Below are 17167 nucleotides of genomic sequence, written 5' to 3'. Positions count from 1 at the left end.
GTCGTTTCCATTCAACTTAGTTGCTGGTTGGTTTTCCCAGCATGTTGAATGCTGGGGTCCTTTGTCTTCCTGTTTGTAGTAGTTCTGCGCATATCTGTAACATCGTTCTCTCCAGAATCTCAAAGCGCATTACAAACATATAAACCTCTCAACCTCAGTAGGTCAGCATGTATTGTCCTTGTTTTAATTATAAGGAAGCTGGTGCACTGTGATCAACTGACTTTACCAAGAGGACTCAATGAACCCATAGCATTGGTCAGTATAGAATCCAAGAGTGTTGACTCTGTTCCCTGCAATGACACCAGACACTTTCTCCTGTTCTTGCCCTCAATTTCATGTACTCTGCATGTATGTGCCAAGTATTATTTTTATTGTGTGAGACTGCATGTGTTTTGGCCCATAATAGAGGGAGAGTCGTTGGAGCAGGCAATCCTTCATATATAAGGAGGTTTTGAGTGATCAAGCCTCCTTGTAGCAGCAAGCTACTAGAACTCATTGTGACAAAAGACAGCAGCCACACCTTGGTTTGTGTTGACCCTGTGAGGTATCAACACTCAGGTGCTGGAACAGAGTCTTGGTTCAGGACCTATCTATTAGTGGACCTCAAGGCCTAGGGCTGGCATTTTTGGGGGTGAAGAGTTTGTTGAAGGCTGTGAGGTTAGAGTTTGTGTTCCTTCTGCTCTGTCAACCACTGCTATCTTCATTGATCTGACACTCTGTTTATCTGACAGAGCACTCAGTACTGCTTCGCCAGGGAAAATTGCACAAAACAAGCCCAATGCATCAGCACTTTCATTGTGTAATGAGCTGAGCCTCCCTTCACATGGTCACATCCCCCTTTTAATCCACGACTCCATGTCCCTTTTCCAGTCCAGCCTATTTCTCTGATGTCTGTTGCTGGTCTCCCTGAGCTCCTGTTTCTGTAGTTTGTTTTTTGTGTGGCTTGGTGCGTTAAGACCTGCAGGACTCTAGGAAGTGGAGTTTTTTGTTTGGGGGTTAGACAGTACGTTGACTTAGTGTTAGTGGTTTGTGGCAGACAGAGGTGATGGCTGCATTTAAGTTGGATTTCCTCCCAGAGATGATGGTGGACCATTGTTCCTTGAATACCAGTCCTGTGTAAGTATTTTGTATATTCATATCTGCTTTTTTGCTTATGCTCTTAGCTTAGGATTGCCTCTTTAGACGTTTCTTTGCTACCTAACTACTCCCCTTGGAGGAAAAGGTGAAAGGGCAGGACAGTCTCAGAGCTGCATTCTGAAAGAGATTCTGGAAGTTGTTTACAGTTTTTTCTCCTGCTCAGAATGCATCTTCATTCCCTCTGAAATCAGTTAACCCCTTTGGGGTAGAGCTACTTGGTGGCACTCCTTACAGAATCCAGTACAAATCACTGTACTGATGCTCTGAAACCAGTGACTGAAGTGCAGTGTTAGGAGACTAAGATTCCTTCCTTCTGAATGGCTTTGGACTGCTCTCTTTTAGACAGGAATTGAAAGATCTTTGAACTGTTTCTGAAGTCATATCGTGACCATGTGGATTTAGCTACCAGGAGACATGCTGCCCTCTTGGAGCTTCTCATGGGAGTGACACCAGAGCTGGGACCAGCTGCCACAGGATAATGTATACCTATCAGTTGTTCCCCTCTCAAAATTCTGGCATTGTGTAGTTCACCCCATAATAAAGGGAGTTGGGTTTTCTGGATTCTCTGAAAGGCATCAATCCCTTGCAGTGGGAGTTCTGGCAGAATGAAAGGCATTATCCCTTGCCTTTTCCCAGTAAAGAGCGTTATGCTTCCCATCCTTGTGCAAACCCTTCTTAGAATGTGGGAACATTTTATGGCAACAGTTGTCTTCCTATGTGTCTGAACCAGCACATTGCAAGTTGAAAGAGATGCCAGAATACACACAATAAATATCCAGTCCACATTTAATGGAACTTGACTGGTAATTTTGTTTTTAAAAATTCCTGTGCTTAAAGACTTCTTAATAAACACCGTGGAAGAACATGACCACAAATAGGTGTTTTATCACCTTGGACTTATCTTCCTTGAAGTACAGTAAATAAAGAGGACAGTAAAAAAACTAAAATAAGAAGGCTGGCCCAGAAGGCCACTCATGGCCTTCAACCGTGTCTGGGAGGGAATCATTCCATAAGTCCCCTCTCCCCACACTTCTAGATTATACATAGGGATTGTCAGCAGTTTCACCCTGCTAATATCCACTGCTGCAGCAGGATATCATTTCAGGCAGTCCCCCAGAGAAACTGAACCTGTCTTATTTAAGGTCTTTGATACTAATAAGACGACTCACCTTGCACTAGCTAAACAATAAGGAACCAATGCAGATTGTTGTGTGGATTATCAGTTGCTGGGGTTCTGTTTGAGAGAAGACCTAGAAGCCTGTTGAAGACCTCCCATATTCAAAATCTTGTCTACTGTATTCTGAAAAATTATTCCTCCTCCCTAATTGGGCCCCCAGTACTATTCCATTAGTTTTCTCAAAATGATGGTACTTCAAGATGAATGATAAATCAACCTGATCATCCTCTGGGACCGAATAGTGTACAAAACAACGTGTTCATTTTCAGCCACAACCCTGACCTTGTTTTTTCCCCAGAATGTTGTTCAGAGTTCTCTGGACCCATGAGACTCTTACTGTAATGTGAACCTCTTATGGAACTTTTAGTGTCTTCATTCTAGTCACTTTTCTTTAGTTTAAGAGGGACCTGGAGATTGTCAAATTTAAATAAAAATCTTTTTGCTCCCCAATCATTTTTATAGTTTGTTAGTAAGTTTGCTAATACCACCAGGTTTTTGGCTCCTTCCCACTCCAGCTTTTCCTTGTGTCCAGTTCTGCAGTGATGGGCAATGACATTTGTGTAAAAGATTGAAAAGACTTTGGTGTCCCAAATCCAGGTTGCTGATTATACTGTAGGAGCTAGGAGGGGAGAGACAGTCTCCAAGCCCAGAGCTCTATAGTGAGAGTGATGGCTAAATCTAAATGTTCTCTTAGTTTGCTTGGAGTGTGCAGGAGTCCTTTTAAAATACTGCTGTTGAGAGACCTTTTTCCACAGCATCATAAGCAGGCTGTTAGGAGCTGCAACATTAGTTAGTACCTAGGGAGAATGATTAATCTAGACGTGGTGGTGGTGGTGATATAACAGAAGTTCCTTCCTGTCTTGTGCAGCTCAAAGAAAATGAATGGCACACTGGATCACCCAGATCAACCTGACCTAGATGCCATCAAGATGTTTGTGGGGCAGGTTCCACGGAGCTGGTGTGAGAAGGATCTGAGAGAACTCTTTGAACAGTATGGTGCTGTCTACGAAATTAACGTCCTGAGGGACAGGAGCCAAAACCCTCCTCAGAGCAAAGGTGAGCACTTCTGTCCTTCTCAGCTGATACTTGGGTTCCCAGCTATAGTCACTTGCACTCTGTCATGCTTCATCTCTCTGCTTATTCACATGCCAAGGAGTTAACTGTAGATATACAAATACATACACACACAGACCTGATCTTTGTGCTTTATAAGTGCATCTGCATTCATATGTGGCTGTACTGTGGTCTGTGATCTCATTGTGTAAATTGGGCTAGGGTGATCAGACAAATGGGAGACCACTAAGGGAAATGGATGTCTCAGGTATGTAGCCTATTTGTTAGGTTTAGATTTCCCTTCTGAAGGACTGTAATAATGGAGCTGTAATATTTTGGATGAGATTCAAAACAAAAGTCTTGGTCAGTGGTTCTCAAACTTTTGAACTGGTGACCCCTTTCACATAGCAAGCCTCTGAGTGCGACCCACCTTATGAATTAAAAACACTTTTTTTATATATTTAGCACCATTATAAATGCTGGAGGCAAAGTGGGGTTTGGGGTGGATGGAGGCTGACAGCTCGTGACTCCCCATGTAATAACCTCGTGACCCCTGGAGGGGTCCCGACGCCCAGTTTGAGAACTACTGGTCTTGGTCATCTGTGCCAGAAGAAGATCGCATAGAACTCTTTTAAGAGGTTGCTAACCCCAATGTCCTTGCCAAATTTCATATCAACTAATTACGTTCTCCTGCAGTTGAGATGGATACAATATGTTTCTCTTCCTATCTTAACTGCTTTGTAGACTTTCTGTACACTGTCAAACAACTGCTGTGTTTCAACCCAGGGGTAGCTCCATTTCAGAGGTGGCTAGTCATGCCTGTAATGACAGTTTGTAAAGCACTTTGAGAAGGAAAGTTCAGATGCAGCTCACAGATATGCTTTGTATATGCCAACTACGTAGTCTACCATAAGCATTTTTCACTTGGCTTGTGAGAGAGGGGATTTGCTATGAGATGTTTACATGTGACTAATATATGCATTTTATTTAATATTTCTGGTAAATTTCTTGAAAGGGTAAATTTTGCCGAGTATCAGTAAAAACTTCCTTGTAGAGATTGATTAGGTTGTGGAAATGTCACCTGCGGGACGTGGCAAGAGCCTAATTGCTGTTGATGATTAAAATTAAACTGAACAGATAGGGAACAATCCTGTCTTGGCTCCAGGGGAATGGAGAAGAAACTTAGTAGTAAGAGTGAGGGCCTTCTTAAGAGGGCTTCACTCTTCATCTTTAACTTCTAATTCTTATATCCATCCCCTAGAGTAGCTACCTGTCTGAGACTAGCAAAACAGAATACAGTAACCTACTCTTTAACACCTCTCTGAATGACACATGCTCTCACAAGAGTACAGGCAATTTCTTCCTAGTCTGCACAGAAAAGGGGTAGAGTTGTAGGTTTGGAAACGGAGGTGGTCAGGTCCTAAATCACGAATGCCTCCCAGAGCCTGTGCTGATGGGAAGACAAGAGAAGAGGGAGAAAGGAATTGAAATGAGGGAGAACACACAGAGACCTGCAATTCTGCACTCCTCCAGAGGCTTGAGGAAGGAGGAGTGAACAGACTAGAAAAACTTAGATTTTTTCTCTAACTTCTAGGATTCTGTAGTCTGCAAGCTGCATTCAGGGAGACAGAAATAATAGAGGCTAAGGACTGCTCATAAAGCTGAACTCTATTGTCTGTGTTTCATAACTATCCTATTTGTAACTATATCCACTTTTATAGACAAAAAGCCTGTGGGGCATTATGCGTTATTGGTTACGTTTTGGAGTTGTAACTTTTTGTATAAATAACTACAGTCATTTGAGAACTGTTGAGTGTAATTGCTTTGCACACTAAGCCCATCTGGTGGAGAGAGATTCCATCTTAAGAGTTGATGCCCAAGGCAGAAGTCTGATTAAGTGGGCAAAGAGAATGTTCATTGTTTGTTCTCAGTGATAAGTGGAGCATTTAAAAGTCTGTATACAAAAGGCTCAGCCCTGGTGATGCTAAGAGCTAGCACTCATTGGGCTAGGTGTCTTTGAGAGTGGTGATGACAGTATTGAACAATTACCTGCACTGGCAGAAAAATACCATGCTTACTGGAAAAATGAGAATGTCTCTAGAAACGTATTGTTGGGCAAGCCCAGCTGGGATGAGAGGAGAGCTCTTGTGAACCTTTGAGTGTGATACAGGGGCTGTTAGGCCTAGTCATTGAAGACGTCACATGTTATATTATATAACATTATTTTGGCAGAAGTCCTATTCTACATAGATTCAATATTAAGCTATTGCCATCTGTTTCCATCCATGATCCTTGTGTCTATCAAAGAGTTTGTGTTTGAGGGGTAGAAGTGGTGCACTGTGTATCCCAGTCTGTCACACAGGAATTCAATATCCCCGATTTGCTTGTTTTGGGTTTGCATTGCAGGGTGCTGTTTTGTTACATTTTATACCCGTAAAGCTGCACTAGAAGCACAGAATGCTCTCCACAACATGAAGATCCTCCCAGGGGTAAGAGGCAGCATGCTCTTTCAAGCATCTTTTCTGCTTGTCTTTCTGTCCTGCCATTTACCCATGTTCTGAGCTCTTTGGCTTCACTGATGCACAAACATTGCCTTGCTCTTCTGCATGATTATTTTAGAACATGAATTCAAAGGGAGGGGCTTTGAGCTGCAAGTCACGGCAGCAGATCTCGAAGGCATTTTCAAGAGGTTTTGAGGGGAAAGAGATGGCAGGGAATTGTGTGCGCTGCATCTGGGGAACACAATGAAGTACCCAGGGGGAATGGTGGCATATCAGTATGAAAGATATAGGGAACACTCCTTGGGATCCTTTCCTAGACATTTCTGTGGGGTTATGTCTCACCCTTCTCTAATAGCTGTGTTGGCTCCCCTCCATGTCCTTAGTGGTTCCTGTGGGGTAATGTGACTCAGCTATGTACAGAGTGAATGCATCAAGTTTGAGATGCTCTTCTTTGGGTTTCAGATGCACCATCCCATCCAGATGAAACCAGCTGACAGTGAAAAAAATAATGGTAAGTTGTACTAAAGTCTGGTTTTTAGGGTATTGTTAATGTTGATGGGGAAATTTCAAGAGGTCCCATCCCTCTTGCAATGGTCTCTGGGCAGCAGAGCATCTATGTGTGTGTGGTGAAGTTTGTGAATTAGAGAGCTGGGAGGAATTTATGCCCACAAAGGGATAAATAAATAAGGGTGAGGTTTCTAAACTTCCTGGAATCATGCTCTCTCTCCTGCTGCTGCTTATCCCACAACAGTTATACTAATTGGGAAGGCATTCAGTGAGTTATTTTCTGCACTTGCCTGTTGTTTAACCCCCGACACCATTATCCATGTACTTAGCTGGTTGATTGGTTTGAGAAAAGTCCACCATAACTAGTGTTGGATTCACAGTCTCCTCTAATAAGGTGTGTTTGCTTTACAAGAAAGATGAAACTGGTCTAAATAGCTTTTTAAGGCAGAGGTTGTCACTTGCTGTATATTTGTACAGTGGTTAGCCCCGTATGATTCCCAGACCGGTTGAGGTCTCTAGCTGCTATCGCAGTATAAATAATAAATTCTTCATGGTGGAAATTTGTTTATTTATACACAGATACTCCATCAGCATATTATTACAAGACCAGTAAATGCAGAAAATGCCAGAGTCAAGGTTGCATGTAACCCCTTACTTTTGTCTTTTGTTCCTCGTACAACTACATTTCAATAATCTAATTACATTATCATAGACTTTCTCAAGTAATACAATAAAACAACATACAGTAGTTCAACAGCCTTGGGTAAGAATGTGTAGTATAGCATCTTGTACACCTCTACCCCGATATAACACAGTCCTCAGGAGCCAAAAAATCTTACCACATTATACGTGAAACCGCGTTATATCGAACTTGCTATGGAGGGCTGGGTAGAGAAGGCTGTGCCTCCCCAAACAGCCTGGCCCCACCCCCTATCCAACCCCCACCTACTTCCCGCCCCCTGACTGACCCCTCAGAATCCCCGACCCATCCAGCCCCCCCTGCTCCCTGTCCCCTGACTGCCCCCTGAGACTCTCTGCCCCTTATCCAAACCCCTGGCCCCCTTAATATGCCACAGCCATAGGCGCTGACTCTGTGGGTGCTCCGGGGCTGGAGCACCCATGGAGAAAAATTGGTGGATGCAGAGCACCCACCGGCAGCTCTCCGCCCCAGCTCACCTCCACTCCGCCTCCTCCCCTGAGCACGCCACCGCCACTCTGCTTCTCCCCCCTCCCTCTTTCCCTCCAAGGCTTGCTGCGCCAAACAGCTGATTTGCGGCAAGCCTTGGAGGGAGAGAGGGAGGGGGGAGAAGTGGAGCGGCGGCACGCTCGGGAGGGGGAGGAGGTGGAGCAAAGATGAGCCGGGGCGGGGAGCAGTTCCTCTACCCCGCCCCCGGTTACTTGCTACGCCCTTCCCCCCCCCCGCCCCAGCTCACCTCCGCTCCCCGTCCTCCCCTGAGCATGCTGCCGCAAGCCTGAGAGGGAGGGGGGAGGAGGGGAAATGCTTTACTGCTTTATATCCAAATACGCGTTATGTCAGATCGTGTTATATCGGGGTAGGGTTTAGTATTTTTTCATTCTTTTATGCTTACCCTAATTTTATTGTCTTCATGGACCAGTATACTGATTGTTTGTTTGTTACAACTACTGTGTGCTCAGTGCTGTATAAGACTTGGAAAGACAATCCTTGCCCCAAAGAGCCTATAATTTAAAAGACAGACATAAAGAAGACAGGATGCATTGGACACCCTTGAGAAGGGAGTAACTTGGAGTTGGGGTTATTTCTATATATAAACACAGTTAACTCACTACTTCTAGACATGGAAGGAGTGAATGAGGAGGGATTGGCGACTGACTCAGTTGAGATTGGCAGGTCATTACATAAATTAGGAGCAACCTGGAAAAGGCATGGCGATTGGAGAGAGAGAATAAAAAACAAATGGAATTTCAGGTCTTGGCAGTATTGCAGAGTAGGAGTTATGGAAGGTTTTGCATGAGTCAGGGTATAAGATGTAGGCCATATTGCAGTTGTGCTGAGCCTTGAAGGCAGGGACAAAGAGTTTATGGGGAAACCAATTAAAAATAGCACTTCTGTCTGAAAATTAACCTACATTGTTACGAGTAACAGCTGAGATTCATGTAACTGAAAGTGACTAGAAAAACCATAAAGAATAATTTCAGATTTTGCAGCTGTGCTGGCTGCAACTGATTGGCAAGAACCTGAGAAAATCTTGTAATCTGAAACTATTTGGTTGGATGCTGCTTGGAACATCCTTCTAAAGCACGATAGAAAGCCCACAGGAGGGAGCTTCATTCCTGTATGTGTTAGGAACGACTCAGGTGAATAAGAGCAGAGCTCCCACCTTTGAACCTTTCCAGGTATGCCTTCCCTACACTTTCACTGGCCGTGTAAATTAGCCAGAGTGCTGCCTTCCTTTGCTGAGTGCTTTGGGAGCTCTGTAACAAACCCTGTGTAGAAAGTACTGTGCATAACATGCATTTTTAAAGGGCTTGTAACTAGCAACCTATGTATTCTGATTTTTCATAACAGCAGAGCTTGTCACAGAATTGTGCTCCAGAATCTGAGCTTTTGGCCTTTTTTTTTTTTTTTTATGTTTCTGGCCGTTGTGATTGTGAAGAAAGCCTTGAAAATGTAATGTACTGCAATGATTTCTGCTTGTTTGCAGACAGCCTGGAACAATAACCCTGAGAAACATGAACTACTCTGTTCATCTAAATGGATAGTTAACCTAAAGATGACAATCTTTGGTATATAATAAACTGAATATGTAAGGACAGCACAAAATACAGTGTGACTATGCAAAAGTAAATAACATGAGGCCACTGTATTGTTATCCATTTTCATATTTAACTCAATAAAATCATCCATTTTAAAAATTCTCTGAAGCTTGTGCAGAATTTTGAGAATTTCCTCCAGAGTGCAGCAGAACCTTTCTGTAAAATGTAGGTCCAGACCACAGTAGATTACATAGGGGCTTTGTTTAACTCAATCAAATCAAGACCAAATTTCACCAGATGCTCTGATGGCTAGTTACAGGCCACATTTAAATGCCTCATTGTTTCAGCACTAGAGAGATTCAGAAAAAGGGAGCCATGATTTCTTTATGAGAAATGAATTTTTTTCTCTCATTTACAAAATCAGCTGAACTTTGTGTGCTCAAACTATCTCTCTCACACACAAAGTTACCATCAGGTTAGAGTCCTGTCACAAAATTGTTTCACGCCCAAAGGTAAATGTTTTAGAAAGTTATTGGTGTCTAGTCATGAGGTCAGAGAGAGAGTTCTACCATGGATTAGTAACTCTCAAAAAAACAATCAAGGAGTTGGGGATGAATGGTGAATTTTCAAAGTGGCAGAAGGTTAACAGTGGGGTACCTTGAGGTTCCATACTAGGTTTGGTATTATATATATGGTCTGGAAAGCAGGTAAGCAATGAGCGAGCAAAATTTGTACATGACATAAAAAAATGGGCAGTGTGATGGCAGATAGCTCAGTAGTACTCACTACACAGTGACAGTGAAGAAAGCAAACAAAATGTTAGGATGCAAAAAGAGACAGAAAATTATACTAAAAATATAATTAATGCTGTTCAGAATTTTTCTAACAAATTTTTTCATCAGAAATGGTCTTTCCTTTGATACGAAAATTTTAAAGGAAATTTGAGGGTTTTCAAAATTTTCTGTCTTTAAATGAAAAGTTCCAAACTAAAAACAGATTTTTTTTTTGGGAAAACAAAAAAGAATTTTTGAATAAAAATGTTCATGAAAAAAATTTGAATACCTTAAAAATTGTTCCTTTTCAAAAACTGGAATGAAAATTGTTTTGAACTTTAATAAAAATTTTGCAAAAAAAGTGAACTCTTCTGATTAGCTCTGATTACAGTATGACTATATAAATTAATGATATGTGCTTATATGGGATACTATTTTGGATTCTTATCACCTGTCTTCGAAGGGACACAGCAGAAATAGAGGAGATTTACGGATGAACCACGAGATTGATTAGAGGTATGGAAAGACTGCTGTATTAAGAAAGAAATTGAAAAGAAGATTGACTGTTAGGAGAGGAGGTAAATGAGAGGAAACATGATAGAGGTGCATAAAATAACAAATAGTAACAAGAAAGTAAATCGTATTTACTCTCTCTTATAATGCAAAAACAAGGAGACATTTGATAAAACTGTAAACCAACAAATTTATAACTGATAAAACAAACAGGGACGTGTCTATGATTTTGGTCTTGGTTTTTTTTGTGGGGCATTCACATAATACATAAATAACCTATGGAGCTCCTGTAATTAGTTATTACTGGGTGCAAGAGCTTAGTAAGAGTCAAAAAAGAAGTAGACAGTTACATAGATAATGAACGCATCTACAGTTACATTCGGTAGGATAAAAAAAAGACATAAGGAATATCATACCCTGTTGACTTAAAGAAGTGGTTTTCAACCTGTGGTCCACAGACCTCAGGGGGTCTTCAGCTCATTTGAAATTTTTTAGGGGTCACACATGAAAAAAGGTTGAAAACCATCCGCTAACTGACAGGTTAGGGGAATTTTCTTCCCCTGGGCAGATTAACTGTTCTCTATAAGATTTTTTGCAACTTCCTCTGTATCTGGTACTGTCACACAGGATATTGTAACCGGATGGTGCACTGGTCGGAACTAGGATGGTATTTTCTATGTCTTTATTAAAATGACATTAGAATGGATACATACGAAACTTAGCTTATACAGTGGTTGCTGTTGCTCCCCCTGTCATGACAGGAGTATGGGGAAATAAGCAAAATTAACTTGAAGTAATCTGCTTGATGGAGAATATGACCAAATGGACCTAACAGAATCCTGGTGGGGTGATTTTTCTATTTACATTTTCAGTATAAATAGGTTCAATTGTAGACAGTAAGGGGTGCAGTGTGGAGCTAGATGCCCTCTCTTCACCAGGCTTGGTGTGGGGTGGGGGGAAGCTCAATTCTCCCATGTCACAAGCTGGCTGGCCCTCTAAGGGTATGTCTACACTATGAAATTAGGTCGATTTTTATAGAAGTCGATTTTATACAGTCGATTGTGTATGTCCCCACTAAGCACATTAAGTCAGCGGAGTGTGTCCTCACTACCGTGGCTAGCATCAACTCACGGAGCGGTGCACTGTGGGAAGCTATCCCACAGTTCTCGCAGTCTCCACTGCCCATTGGAATTCTGGGTTAAGCTCCTAATGCCTGCTGTGGCAAAAACATTGTCGCGGGTGGTATTGGATACGTGTCATCAGTCTCCCCTCCCTCCTTCCCTCTCTCCCTCCGTGAAAGCAACTGCAGACAATCATTTCACGCCTTTTTTCTTGGGTTACCCATGCAGACGCCATAGCACGGCAAGCATGGAGCCAGCTCAGCTCACTACTGCTGTTGCGAGCATTTAAACACCTTGCGCATTATACTGCAGTATGTGCAGAACCTGACTAAGAGACGGCAGCACAAGGACGATTGAGAGGAGGACATGAACACAGATGTTCCTGAAAGCACGGGATGTGGCAATTGAGACATCATGGAGGCAGTTCGGCTGGTTGATACAGTGGAACTCTGGTTTGTTTGAACACCTACAGGAAGGGACTTACTTTCCAGACCAGAAAATAACGCTTGGGGATGTTGAAATGCCTATAGTTATCCTTGGGGACCCAGCCTACCCCTTAATGCCATGGCTCATAAAGCCATACACAGGCACCCTGGACAGTAGTAAGGAGCTATTCAACTATAGGCTGAGAGAGTGCAGAATGGTGGTAGAATGTGCCTTTGGATGTTTAAAAGCTCGCTGGCTCTGTTTGCTGAGTAAGTTAGACCTCAGCACAACCAATATTCCCATTGTTATTACTGTGTGCTGAGTGCTCCATAATATCTGTGAGAGTAAGGGGGAGATGTTTATGGCAGGGTGAGAGGTTGAGGCGAATCGCCTGGCTGCTAATTTTGAACAGCCAGAAACCAGGGCGATTAGAAGAGCACAGGTAGATGCGCTGCGCATCAGAGAGGCTCTGAAAACCAGTTTCATGACTGGCCAGGCTACGGTGTGACAGTTGTGTGTGTTTCTCCTTGATGCAAACCCTCCCCCTTCATTGATTTTAATTCCCTGTAAGCCAACCACCATCCCCACTTCGATCACAGCTGGCAAAGGAAATAAAGTCACTATTGTTTTGAAACCATGCATTCTTTCTTTATTAATTGGGGGGAAAAAAAAAAAAAGGGAGATAACTGATAAGGTAGCCCAGGTGGGGTAGGGGAGGAAGAAAGGACAAGGCCACATTGCTTATTGTAGCCACACTACAAATCAAAACTGTTTGAATGACAGCCTTCTATTGCTTGGGCCATCCTCTGGAGCAGAGTGGCTGGGTGCCCGGAGGGGGGTCCCGTTCCCCCCCCCCCCCCCCCCGCATTCTTGGGCTTCTGGGTGAGAAGGATATGGAACTTGGGGAGGAGGGCAGGCGGTTGTACAGTGGATGCAGTGGCAGTCTGTACTCTTGTTGGCTTTCCTGCAGCTCCGCCAGACGCCTGAGCATGTCCGTTTGCTCCCCCATTAGCCTCAGTATTGCATCCTGCCTCTTATTGCGCTCACTTAACGCTTTCCTGGACTCTGCCACTGAATGCCTCCATGCATTTAGCTGTGCCTTGTCAGTGCCAGAGGACTGCATGAGCTCGGAAACCATGTCATCGCGAGTGCTTTTTTTCGCCTTCTAATCTGCTATAACCTCAGGGATGGAGATGGGGGAGCATAGAAACATTTGCACCTGATGGGGAATAAAAAGGGAGAGTAAAATTTAAGATGATACATTTCTGAGAACAAAAGGGAGACTCTTTCACAGTGAAGTAAGCAATTCACAGCAGACAGCACACGTGCTTTAGGTACAAGGTCACATTTTGCCTTTTATATTGAGTGCCTGCCGGTATGGTGACACATCACACATGGCTGGGCAACAAAATTCGGTTTCCAGGCAGCCATGGTAAGCCAAAGGGTACGTGGGTTTGGCTTCTAACGCCTTCATAACATGTGAGAATGTTTTCAAACTGCAGCGTCCTCCTTTCCCATAGCAAGCAATGTCGGTTAGGTTTGCCATTTAAAAGGAGGGGCTGTGGTTTTCAGGGGGATGTGCAGCACACATCTCTTTCTCCCCTCCCCTCCACCCCCATGGCTATTTGGGATGATCCCCTCACCCCGCCATGTGGCTATTCTCAGGGATGATCCCTTTTAGCCAAGCGCGAACAGCCCAGCATGAACGGGGTCCTTTTACTGTTCCCTTACAAAAAGTCCCCTATTTCAACCAGCTGACCATGAATGATATCGCTCTCCTGAGGCTAACACAGAAAGATATAGACCAAATGTTGCTTGAATGTGACCAAAGCCCAGGACCATTTGCTGCCATGCTGTGTGCTACAATGATTCCAGACTACTTGCTACTGGCTTGGCGTGGTAAAATGTCCTACCTTGGAGGACGAAATAAGGCAGCCCTCCCCAGAAACCTTCTGCAAAGGCTTTCAGAGTACCTCCAGGAGAGCTTCATGGAGATGTCCCTGGAGGATTCCCGCTCCATCCCCAGACACGTTAACAGACTTTTCCAGTAGCTGTACTGGCCGCAAATGCATCCCAAATCTTCAGTGTAAATCAAACATTAAACACTATTGCTTTTAAACCCTGTACTGTAGTTACAAATATACACTCACCAGAGGTGCCTTCTCCGCCTTCAGGGTCGGGGATCTCGCCTTGGGAGGGTATTGGCTCCAGGGTGATGAAAAGGTCCTGGCTGCCAGGGAGAATGCATTCACCACTTGCCTGCTGCGCATTCTCCTCCTCCTCTTCCTCATCCACAAAATCCTCCTCCATGTCACGTGAGACTCCTCCCTTGCAGGTGTCCACGGACAGTGGTGGGGTAGTGGTAGGGTCCCCCCCTAGAATGCCATGCAGCTGATCATAGAAGTGGCATGTATGGGGCTTTGACCCAGAGTGACCGTTTGCCTCCTTTGTCTTTTGGTAGGCTTGCCTGAGCTCCTTGACTTTCATGTGGCACTGCTGTGTGTCCCTGTTGTAGCCTCTATCCATCATGCTCTGTGCGATTTTTGGCATATATATTAGCATTTCTTCTTTTGATCGGAGTTCGGCCTGCACAGATTCTTCTCCCCATACAGCGATCAGATCCAATGTCTCCCGTTCACTCCATGCTGGAGCTCATTTGCGATTCTGAGGGGACTGCATGGACACCTGTGCTGCTGAGTTCGCCACGCTGACCAAACAGGAAATGAAATTCAAAAGTTCTGGGGGCTTTTCCTGTGTACCCGGCTAGTGCATTGGCGTTGAAAGCGCTGTCCAGAGCGGTCACATTGGAGAACTCTGGGATAGCTCCTGGAGGCCAATAACGTCGATTTGCATCCTCACTACCCCAAATTCGACCCAGCAAGGTCGATTTTAGCGCTACTCTCCTCGCTGGGGAGGAGTACAGAAGTCGATTTTAAGAGCCCCTTAGGTCGACGGAACGGGGTTGCTGGTGGAGACGCATTCATTATAAAATTGACCTCACGCGGCTAAATTCAACCTAACCCTGTAGTGTAGACCAGGGCTCAGAGTGATAGATTCCAAGGTCAGAAGGTACCATTGTGATCATCTTGTCTGTCCTCTTGTATAACACAGGCCATAGAACTTCCATAAAATAATTCATAGAGCAGCATCTCTTTTTGAAGAACATCCAGTCTTGACTTAAAAATTGTCAGTGATGGAGACTCCACCAGGACCCCTGGTAAATTGTTCCAATGGGTAATTACCCTCACTGTTTAAAAAAACAAACAAAAAAAACAAAAAAAAAAACTATTTTCAGTCTGAATGTTTCTAGCTTCAACATCCAGTCATTGGATCATGTTATACCTTTCTGTGCTAGATTGAAGAGCCCATTATTAAATATTTGTTCTCCATGTAGATACTTACATACTAATCAAGTCACCCCTTAACCTTTTCTTTGTTAAAGTAAATAGATTGAGCTCTTTGAATCTGTCACTGTAAGGCATGTTTTCTAATCCTTTAATAATTCTCATGACTCTTCTATGAACTCTTTCCAATTTATCAACATCCTTCTTGAATTGTGGGCACTAGAATTGGACATAGTATTCCAGGAGCAGTTGCACCAGTGCCAAATATAGAGGTAAAATCTCCTCTAATAAGGTGTGTCTGCTTTACAGAAAAGATGAAACTGGGGCCTAAATAGCTTTTTAAGGCAGAGGTTATCACTTGATGTATATTTGTACAGTGGTTAGCCCCGTATGATCCCAGACTGGTTGAGGTGTCTAGCTGCTACCGCAGTATAAATAATAAATTCTTCATGGCGGAAATTTGTTTATTTATACACAGATACTCTATCAGCATATTATTACAAGACCAGTAAATGCAGAAAATGACAGAGTCAACATTGCATTAACTCTTTTGGCCACAGTGTGACATGGGGAGCTCATGTTCAGCTGATTATCCACCACAACCCCCAAATCTTTTCAGAGCCATTGTGTCCCAGGATAGAGTCCCCTGCCCTATAAGGATGGCCTACATTCTTTGTTCCTAGATGTATACATTTAGCTGTATTAAAATGCATATTATTTGCTTGCACCCAATTTACTTAGTAATCCAGATCACTCTGAATCAGTGACCTGTCCTCTTCATTATTTATCACTGTCCCAATTTTTGTGTCATCTGTAAACTTTATCAATGACGATTTTATGTTTCTTCTAGGTTTTTGATAAAAATATTAAATAGCTTAGGGCCAAGAACTGATCCCTGCAGGACCCACTAGAAACACACCCAATCAATGATGAGTCCCTGTTTACAATTACATTTTGAGACCTATCAGTTCGCCAGTTTTTAATCCATTTAATATGTACCATGTTAATTTTATATCATTCTAGTTTTTTAATCAAAATATTGTGTGGTACCAAATCAAACACCTTACATAAGAACATAACCGTAGCCAAACTGGGTCAGACCACAGGTCCATCCAGCCCAGTATCCTGTCTGCTGACAGTGACCAATGCCAGGTGCCCCAGATGGAGTGAACCTAACAGGTAATGATCAAGTGATCTCTCCCCAGTTGAAGGTGTTAGGGAGGCTTACTTATAGTTGACCCCAGTTATGGGGAGAGAATTAGGAAGGACCTTATAAACAGGGTTGAGAAGAACTCAGAACAGTCGGGAGCAATGATGGAGTGCTACTGCAGACAGCCAGGACCAGCTAGAGAGCTGGGGCTGAGTTTCTGAGAGAAGCAGTCTGTTAAGCCTTCAAGGAGCAGCCTGAAAGTTTAGAGAGACTACAGACCCAGGATCAGGTGCCTGGGTAACTCCGTGACTCTAAAGAGGAGAGAGTCAGGGAACAGCTGGAGAGACTAGGTGGAAACAATTGAAGACAGACCTCAGACAGAGACTGAAAAGAGAGAAACTGTTTGAAACTTACTCCTGGGGGAATGCTGTGCACAATATTTTAAAATTCTGCATATTTTTGTCAAAATAACGCAATATAATCAAGCTGGTTTCAATTATTTTGGTAATTTATTTAAGCTACAGTACAATGGATGGAGAATGGGAGTGGGGAGCATTGGAGGAAATCACCAAACCCGCTTTGTCTAATAGTAATGTAGCTAGTATTGACCCTTTACTTCCGGTTATTAGTCAACAAATATATGCAGCCATATGCTCAGTGTTACATCACAGGCAACTGAAGAGCAAGTGAGGGCTCGGGACTCAAACTCACAATTTATACTGGCTATTG

General features: G+C 43.3%; 1 protein-coding gene across 6 annotated transcripts in view; it reads left to right on the top strand.

The window, feature by feature from the left end:
- CELF1 (CUGBP Elav-like family member 1) overlaps positions 1-17167 on the top strand; it is a 107659-nt gene that overhangs the window by 60308 nt on the left and 30184 nt on the right. For all 6 annotated transcript variants that reach the window (XM_074955470.1, XM_074955469.1, XM_074955467.1 and 3 more), the window contains 3 exons: positions 3183-3370; positions 5774-5856; positions 6331-6379. In XM_074955470.1, coding sequence (XP_074811571.1) covers positions 3193-3370; positions 5774-5856; positions 6331-6379 — 310 coding nt within the window. In that variant the 5' untranslated portion in view covers positions 3183-3192. The remainder of the gene's footprint in view (positions 1-3182; positions 3371-5773; positions 5857-6330; positions 6380-17167) is intronic.

Source organism: Natator depressus, chromosome 6, assembly GCF_965152275.1.
Source record: "Natator depressus isolate rNatDep1 chromosome 6, rNatDep2.hap1, whole genome shotgun sequence".
Taxonomy (NCBI): Eukaryota; Metazoa; Chordata; order Testudines; family Cheloniidae; genus Natator; species Natator depressus.
Note: the sequence above shows the minus strand (reverse complement) of the source record. Positions and strands in the feature narration are given on the sequence as shown.